The sequence below is a fragment of the Pseudorasbora parva genome, chromosome 15 (assembly GCF_024679245.1).
Source record: "Pseudorasbora parva isolate DD20220531a chromosome 15, ASM2467924v1, whole genome shotgun sequence".
Classification (NCBI taxonomy): Eukaryota; Metazoa; Chordata; class Actinopteri; order Cypriniformes; family Gobionidae; genus Pseudorasbora; species Pseudorasbora parva.
The window spans coordinates 45,090,582-45,099,426 of NC_090186.1; the positions used below are offsets into that span (position 1 = coordinate 45,090,582).

General features: G+C 43.3%; 2 protein-coding genes across 4 annotated transcripts in view; one reads left to right on the top strand and one right to left on the bottom strand.

The window, feature by feature from the left end:
- The window catches only part of LOC137041739 (MAM domain-containing glycosylphosphatidylinositol anchor protein 2-like), a 204,216-nt gene that overhangs the window by 170,349 nt on the left and 25,022 nt on the right, over nucleotides 1-8,845 (top strand). The window contains exons 10-11 of the mRNA XM_067418352.1: nucleotides 3,585-3,733; nucleotides 4,852-5,074. Coding sequence (XP_067274453.1) covers nucleotides 3,585-3,733; nucleotides 4,852-5,074 — 372 coding nt within the window. The remainder of the gene's footprint in view (nucleotides 1-3,584; nucleotides 3,734-4,851; nucleotides 5,075-8,845) is intronic.
- LOC137041735 (armadillo-like helical domain-containing protein 4) overlaps nucleotides 1-8,845 on the bottom strand; it is a 281,479-nt gene that overhangs the window by 111,358 nt on the left and 161,276 nt on the right. The window lies entirely within an intron of this gene.

Below are 8,845 nucleotides of genomic sequence, written 5' to 3' on the forward strand. Positions count from 1 at the left end.
CAGAGCCTGTGTGCATTCCAGCGACAGAACTCGCTCTGCTATTTCATGTTATTAGTGCCAGCTAAATCACTATAGACTACACTGTCAGAAAATATTGTTGGTTTAACTTAAAAAAGTAAGTAACCTGGTTGCCTTAAAATTTTGAGTTTATTGAAATTAAATTTGAGTTGGCACAATGAAGGAAATTGGTTTAATAATCGAAACTCAAAATATTATTGTATCTGAACCACATAAAAATGTGATAAATCATGAAAATAGCACAATTTGGCTGCGTCATCACAAATAAAACACACACAATTACCCAATATGCTTACACAATCTGTTCATAATATTTGAATAAAGGTTGTCGAATCTCAAAAATGTTCATTGTATTAACTCAATTTTTTAATTTCAATAACCTCAAAATTTTAAGGCAACCAGGTAACTTTTTTCTAAATATTTTTTTACAGTGTATTTACAAGCAACAAAAACAAAATATTAATAATTATTATTATTATATTAATCCATGCTGAAATGAAAATCATGTACTGCAAAAAATCTTTTGTTGACAATTCATATTTTGTTTAAAATTTTTGTAAGGTTTTACACTTTTTTATTTATTTGGAAACGTGTATCTGACAAATGATAAAGTAATCAAATTTACTCATGAACTTAAATTATCTTGTTGTCTGGGCAATTGATAAAAATGTAGTTGTGTCTACATAAAAAATTATCTGAAATAATAAAAATTGCATTGGCCTGTGAATAATAATATTACTGTGTTAATAATTTTTAATTTGTTAAAAATGCAGCACTAAAGTTGAAGTATGTCACTAAAAGTGTGCATTGAATTAAAAAAATGTTTATAGTAATATTTTAATTAACAACAATAAAATTCAATAGTAATTTGTATATTAATATTGTAAACCCAATATTAATTAATCTAATTAACACATATTTTACAGCACTTACAGTAATCATTTAAAGTTAAGTTTTCTTAAAATAACCTATATGTCACAATCAATATATACATTTATCGAAGTTTTGCTAAGTTTACTGTAATATCAGGCAAAAATTGTGTTGGTCCTCCTGACCCGTCTCTGGTGGACTCCTCTAGACCCCTGAAGGTGTGCTGTGGTATCTGGCACCAAGATGTTAGCAGCAGATCCTTTAACTCCTGTAAGTTGCGAGGTGGATCGGACTTGTTTGTTCAGCTCATCCCACAGATGCTCGATTGGATTGAGATCTGGGGAATCTGGAGGCCGAGTCGACGCCTCAAACTGGTCGTTGTGCTCCTCAAACCATTCCTGAAGCATTTGTGCTTTGTGTCAGGAGCATTATCCTGCTGGAAGAGCCACAGCCACCAGAATACCGTTTCCATCAAAGGCTGAACATGGTCTCAGCAATGCTTAGGTAGGTGGAGCGTGTCAAAGGAACATCCACATGGATGGAGGACCCAAGGTTTCCCAGCAGAACATTGGCCAAAGCATCACACTGCCTCCGCCGGCTCGCCTTCTTCCCATAGTGCATCCTGGGGCCGTGTGTTCCTCAGGTAAACTGAGCTGCTCTGTGTATTCTGACAGCTTTCTATCAGAACCAGCATTAACTTCTGGAGCAGTTTGAGCTCCAGTAGCTCGTCTGTTTGATCGGACCCCACGGGCCAGCCTTCGCTCCCCACGGTCATCAATGAGCCTTGGCCGCCCATGACCCTGTGGCCGGTTCTCCACTGGTCCTTCCTTGGAGCACTTTTGATAGATACTGACCACTGCAGACCGGGAACAGCCCACAAGAGCTGCAGTTTTGGAGATGCTCTGACCCAGTCGTCTAGCCGTCACAATCTGGCCAAACTCGCTCAAATCCTTACGCTTGCCCATTTCTCCTGCTTCACACACATCAACTCTGAGGACTAAATGTTCACTTGCTTATATAAATGAAGGTGACTTGACTTGTGCATATAATGATAATCCAATGTTTTTTGCACCACTACATCTTTTGTTTTAAGACCGACTTAAAGGTGAGTAAACAATGAGAAAATTTACATATTCACTGTAAAATGACTTTATCTGCGCCACATTTCATCACTACAGAAATGTGCGGCAGGATCGATGATGTCACGAAACGAATAAACATCCGCACGCTCGTCGCTCTGCTCTGTTGGGTTTTGTTTCATTGTGCTGGCTTTAATTTAGCGCTCGAGTAGTTTCCATTTTAAGGTGAATTACTGATAATGAGATACATCCGCTAGTTAATGTTCACGCTGAGATTGTATGACAATAAGTCAATGGAGCTTTCAGCAGAGGGAGATCATGACATATGCTGAGCTGAGACACGCCATCCATCTTTCTCTCCAACTTTCATCCTTCTTTCTCCCATAATCTCACTCTCTGGGTTTTAATGAGACTGAGTATGAGCTGAGCGATGATTGACTGCTCTACCGATGAAAATGCTTTTAAAGAATAGAGTGGGCGGATGGATGGATGGATGGATGGATAGATGGATGGATGGATGGATGGATGGATGGATGGATGGATGGACGGATGGATGGATGGATGGATGGATGGATGGATGGATGGATGGATGGATGGATGGATGGATGGATGGATGGACGGATGGATGGATAGATGGATGGACGGATGGATGGATGGATGGATGGATGGATGGATGGATGGATGGATAGATGGATGGATGGATGGACGGATGGATGGATGGATGGATGGATGGATGGATGAATGGACGGATGGACGGATGGATGGATGGAGGGATGGATGAATGGACGGATGGATGGATGGATGGACGGATGGATGGATGGATGAATGGACGGATGGACGGACGGACGGACGGACGGATGGATGGACAGATGGACGGATGGACGGATGGACGGTTGGATGGATGAATGGACGGACGGACGGACGGACGGACGGACGGACGGACGGACGGACTGACAGACGGATGGATGGATGGATGGACGGATGGATGGATGGACGGATGGATGGACGGATGGATGAAATTAGATAGAGGATGGATGGATGGATGGATGGATGGATGGATGGATGGATGGATGGATGGATGGATGGATGGATGGATGGATGGATGGATGGATGAAATTAGATAGAGGATGGATGGATGGATGGATGGATGGATGGATGGATGGATGGATGGATGGATGGATGGATGGATGGATGGATGGATGGATGGATGGATGGATGAAATTAGATAGAGGATGGATGGATGGATGGATGGATGGATGGATGGATGGATGGATGGATGGATGGATGGATGGATGGATGAAATTAGATAGAGGATGGATGGATGGATGGATGGATGGATGAAATTAGATAGAGGATGGATGGATGGATGGATGGATGGATGGATGGATGGATGGATGGATGGATGGATGGATGGATGGATGGATGGATGGATGGATGGATGGACGGATGGAAAGATGACTTAATAAGGACTATTCTATGTCTAAGTGTGATAAAATCCTGTGTGTGTGTGTGTGTGTGTGTGTGTGTGTGTGTGTGTGTGTGTGTGTGTGTGTGTGTGTGTGTGTGTGTGTGTGTGTGTGTGTGTGTGTGTGTGTGTGTGTGTGTGTGTGTTTGCAGGGAAAGCATTCGCTCCGGAGTTTTATTACGACACCTACAGCCCGCTGTGGCAGAACCGGCCGCGTGTTTACGGCTACAGGCTGCAGTGGACCCAGATGAACCCCGGAGCTGTGGACCGCATCATGGCCTACCGCCTGGGGATACGACAGGTCAGTGTGTGTGTGTGTGTGTGTGTGTGTGTGTGTGTGTGTGTGTGTGTGTGTGTGTGTGTGTGTGTGTGTGTGTGTGTGTGTGTGTGTGTGTGTGTGTGTGTGTGTGTGTGTGTGTGTGTGTGTGTGTGTCAATCGGATCGCGTGTCAAACTGCTGAAATCACGAGATATTGGCGATCCGAATCATGAATCGATTCGTTGATTCATAACCGTTTGAATCTTTATTTGAGGATTGAACACAAACGCGGAAGAGAAGCCAATGCTGAATAAAGTCGTAGTTTTTGTTATTTTTGGACCCAAATGTATTTTGGATGCTTCAAGAGACTCTAATTAACCCACTGATGTCTCATATGGACTACTGTGATGATGTTTTTATTCCCTTTCTGGACATGGACAGTATAGTGTGCATACACTTGCATACGCTCTCGGACTAAATATAAAATATCTTAAACTGTGTGTGAAGATGAGCGGAGGTCTTACGGGTGTGGAGCGACATTAGGGAGAGGAGTTAATGACAGACATTTCATTTTTGGCTGAACTAACCCTTTAAGGGACTGACAGGAAATGCAGGCAATGTTTTTTCCCTGATTTGAGCCCGATTTGAGCCTGATTTCAGCCCGATTTCAGCCCGATTTGAGCCTGATTTGAGCCCGATTTCAGTCCGATTTGAGCCTGATTTGAGCCCGATTTGAGCCTGATTTCAGCCTGATTTCAGCCCGATTTCAGCCTGATTTGAGCCTGATTTGAGCCCGATTTGAGCCCGATTTGAGCCTGATTTGAGCCCGATTTGAGCCTGATTTGAGCCCGATTTGAGCCTGATTTGAGCCCGATTTCAGCCCGATTTCAGCCCGATTTGAGCCTGATTTGAGCCCGATTTGAGCCTGATTTGAGCCCGATTTGAGCCTGATTTGAGCCCGATTTCAGCCCGATTTCAGCCCGATTTGAGCCTGATTTGAGCCCAATTTCAGCCTAATTTCAGCCTGATTTCAATCTGATTTCAGCCTGATTTCAATCTGATTTCAGCCTGATTTCAATCTGATTTCAGCCTGATTTCAATCTGATTTCAGCCCGATTTCAGCCCGATTTGAGCCTGATTTAAGCTTGATTTGTCCTTCAGACGGGGCAGCAGCGCTGGTGGGAGCAGGAGATTCCTGTGGAGGGAAATATCCAGAAAGGAGAATTAATCACACACAACCTGACGGAGCTCATTCGGCCAGAGGCTTACGTGGTCCGACTCACTCCAATCACGCGCTTCGGAGAAGGAGATTCGACCACCAGGATCGTCACTTACAGCGGTACGCCACAAACAAGCTCATACATATTCACTATAATGCACTTGAGTTTTTTTAAGCACTCTAGCGTTTAAAAGCTGCATTTATTTGATGAAAAATTACAGTAAAAATTATGAAATAGTATCCCCATGTAAACAGCTGTTCTCTATGTGAATATGTAGTAAAGTGTAATTTATTCCTGTGATTAAAACTGAATTTATTTGATCGAAATTACAGGAAAAATTATGAAATATTATCCCCATTTAAACAGCTGTTCTCTGTGTCAATATATATTAATATGGAATTTATTGCTGTGATCAAAGCTGAATTTATTTTAATCAAAATTACAGTAAAAAAATGTAAATATCCCTAAAATATTAGCTGTTCTCTGTGTGAATATATAATAAAGTGTGATTTATTCCTGTGATCAAACCAGCAGCTATTTGTTCCTAAATACAGTAAAAATTATAAAATATTATTCCAGTGTAAATCATCTGTTCTCTGTGTGAATATATATTAATACGGAATTTATTCCTGTGATCAAAGCTGAATTTATTTCATCAAAATTACAGTAAAAATTTTATTTGATCAAAATTACAGTAAAATTATGAAATATTATTCCAGTTTAAATCATCTGTTCTCTGTGTGAATATATAGTAAACAGCATTTATTTGAAATAGAATCTTTTGTAAGATTATAAATGTGTTTACTGTCACATTTGATCAGTTGAATGCTGTCTTGATGAATAACAGTATTAGTGATTTCTTTAATGCTCAATAGTGGACTGAAGTCAGTTTAGTGATGAACTGATGCTCATTGTGCAGTTTTAGTTTGATTGTGTTTTATGTCGGCTGATGGGTAATTATTCATCCGCGCTGTCACTAAACTACTTCGTTGTAAAAAAAGATTATTAGAGTATTAGAGTTTTATTCGATGTTTCTTGGTGATTATTTGTGAGTATTTTCTGAGTGAAAACATTTCAAAGTGGAAAGAATCCCGATGGATGAGTTCATGAACGTGTCTGTTCAATCGTAAGGCTCGAGGGTTGAAATCATTCATGCAGCTGATTTCTGAAACTTGCATCTGATTATTTCTACTAAAATGAACAGCAATAAACAAATAACCAGAGTTCCTGTCCGTGGCGTCGAGGCCGGAGAGTTTAATAAAGAGCACTGAGTCTGTGCTCTCAGCGTTTGAGAAGGTCTGAAATGAGGTTACTGGTTCATCTTTAATCATTTAAACATATTGAGCAAGAAAGGCGGTGAAATATTGTTTAGTGGAGTCCACTTGGGCTTAACTGAGATGATCTGTGCATCATATCTGATTAGTCTGGCCTGGGAGTTTATAAAGTGGCCGATAATCAAATGCTGCTTTAAAACTGATTTTTTATGAGACTGTTTTTGTCTTGATCTTTAGTGTGTAATGTTACAGTTCTTCTCTCTATCAGTGTCAGTGTTTCTGAACTCCTGGTAAGGGGCGGAGCCTGGTTGAGTTAGTTAGTAGTGTGTTGAAACTGGTGGTTATGGTAAGGGGCGGAGCCTGGTTGAGTTAGTTAGTAGTGTGTTGAAACTGGTGGTTATGGTAAGGGGCGGGTCTGGTTGAGTTAGTTAGTAGTGTGTTGAAACTGGTGGTTATGGTAAGGGGCGGAGCCTGGTTGAGTTAGTTAGTAGTGTGTTGAAACTGGTGGTTATGGTAAGGGGCGGGGCCTGGTTGAGTTAGTTAGTAGTGTGTTGAAACTGGTGGTTATGGTAAGGGGCGGGGCCTGGTTGAGTTAGTTAGTAGTGTGCTGAAACTGGTGGTTATGGTAAGGGGCGGGGCCTGGTTGAGTTAGTTAGTAGTGTGTTGAAACTGGTGGTTATGGTAAGGGGCGGGGCCTGGTTGAGTTAGTTAGTAGTGTGTTGAAACTGGTGGTTATGGTAAGGGGCGGGTCTGGTTGAGTTAGTTAGTAGTGTGTTGAAACTGGTGGTTATGGTAAGGGGCGGGGCCTGGTTGAGTTAGTTAGTAGTGTGTTGAAACTGGTGGTTATGGTAAGGGGCGGGGCCTGGTTGAGTTAGTTAGTAGTGTGTTGAAACTGGTGGTTATGGTAAGGGGCGGGGCCTGGTTGAGTTAGTTAGTAGTGTGCTGAAACTGGTGGTTATGGTAAGGGGCGGGGCCTGGTTGAGTTAGTTAGTAGTGTGTTGAAACTGGTGGTTATGGTAAGGGGCGGGTCTGGTTGAGTTAGTTAGTAGTGTGTTGAAACTGGTGGTTATGGTAAGGGGCGGGGCCTGGTTGAGTTAGTTAGTAGTGTGTTGAAACTGGTGGTTATGGTAAGGGGCGGGGCCTGGTTGAGTTAGTTAGTAGTGTGTTGAAACTGGTGGTTATGGTAAGGGGCGGGGCCTGGTTGAGTTAGTTAGTAGTGTGCTGAAACTGGTGGTTATGGTAAGGGGCGGGGCCTGGTTGAGTTAGTTAGTAGTGTGTTGAAACTGGTGGTTATGGTAAGGGGCGGGGCCTGGTTGAGTTAGTTAGTAGTGTGTTGAAACTGGTGGTTATGGTAAGGGGCGGGTCTGGTTGAGTTAGTTAGTAGTGTGTTGAAACTGGTGGTTATGGTAAGGGGCGGGGCCTGGTTGAGTTAGTTAGTAGTGTGTTGAAACTGGTGGTTATGGTAAGGGGCGGGGCCTGGTTGAGTTAGTTAGTAGTGTGCTGAAACTGGTGGTTATGGTAAGGGGCGGGGCCTGGTTGAGTTAGTTAGTAGTGTGCTGAAACTGGTGGTTATGGTAAGGGGCGGGCCTGGTTGAGTTAGTTAGTAGTGTGTTGAAACTGGTGGTTATGGTAAGGGGCGGGTCTGGTTGAGTTAGTTAGTAGTGTGTTGAAACTGGTGGTTATGGTAAGGGGCGGGGCCTGGTTGAGTTAGTTAGTAGTGTGTTGAAACTGGTGGTTATGGTAAGGGGCGGGGCTTGGTTGAGTTAGTTAGTAGTGTGTTGAAACTGGTGGTTATGGTAAGGGGCGGGGCCTGGTTGAGTTAGTTAGTAGTGTGCTGAAACTGGAGATTATGGTAAGGGGCGGGGCCTGGTTGAGTTAGTTAGTAGTGTGTTGAAACTGGTGGTTATGGTAAGGGGCGGGGCCTGGTTGAGTTAGTTAGTAGTGTGTTGAAACTGGTGGTTATGGTAAGGGGCGGGGCCTGGTTGAGTTAGTTAGTAGTGTGTTGAAACTGGTGGTTATGGTAAGGGGCGGGGCCTGGTTGAGTTAGTTAGTAGTGTGCTGAAACTGGAGGTTATGGTAAGGGGTGGGCCTGGTTGAGTTAGTTAGTAGTGTGTTGAAACTGGTGGTTATGGTAACGGGATGGGCCTGGTTGAGTTAGTTAGTAGTGTGTTGAAACTGGCGATTATGGTAAGGGGCGGGGCCTGGTTGAGTTAGTTAGTAGTGTGCTGAAACTGGTGGTTATGGTAAGGGGCGGGGCCTGGTTGAGTTAGTTAGTAGTGTGTTGAAACTGGTGGTTATGGTAAGGGGCGGGGCTGGTTGAGTTAGTAGTGTGTTGAAACTGGTGGTTATGGTAAGGGGCGGGGCCTGGTTGAGTTAGTTAGTAGTGTGCTGAAACTGGTGGTTATGGTAAGGGGCGGGCCTGGTTGAGTTAGTTAGTAGTGTGCTGAAACTGGTGGTTATGGTAAGGGGCGGGGCCTGGTTGAGTTAATTAGTAGTGTGTTGAAACTGGCGGTTATGGTAAGGGGCGGGGCCTGGTTGAGTTAGTTAGTAGTGTGTTGAAACTGGCGGTTATGGTAAGGGGCGGGGCCTGGTTGAGTTAGTTAGTAGTGTGTTGAAACTGGTGGTTATGGTAAGGGGCGGGCCTGGTTGAGTTAGTTAGTA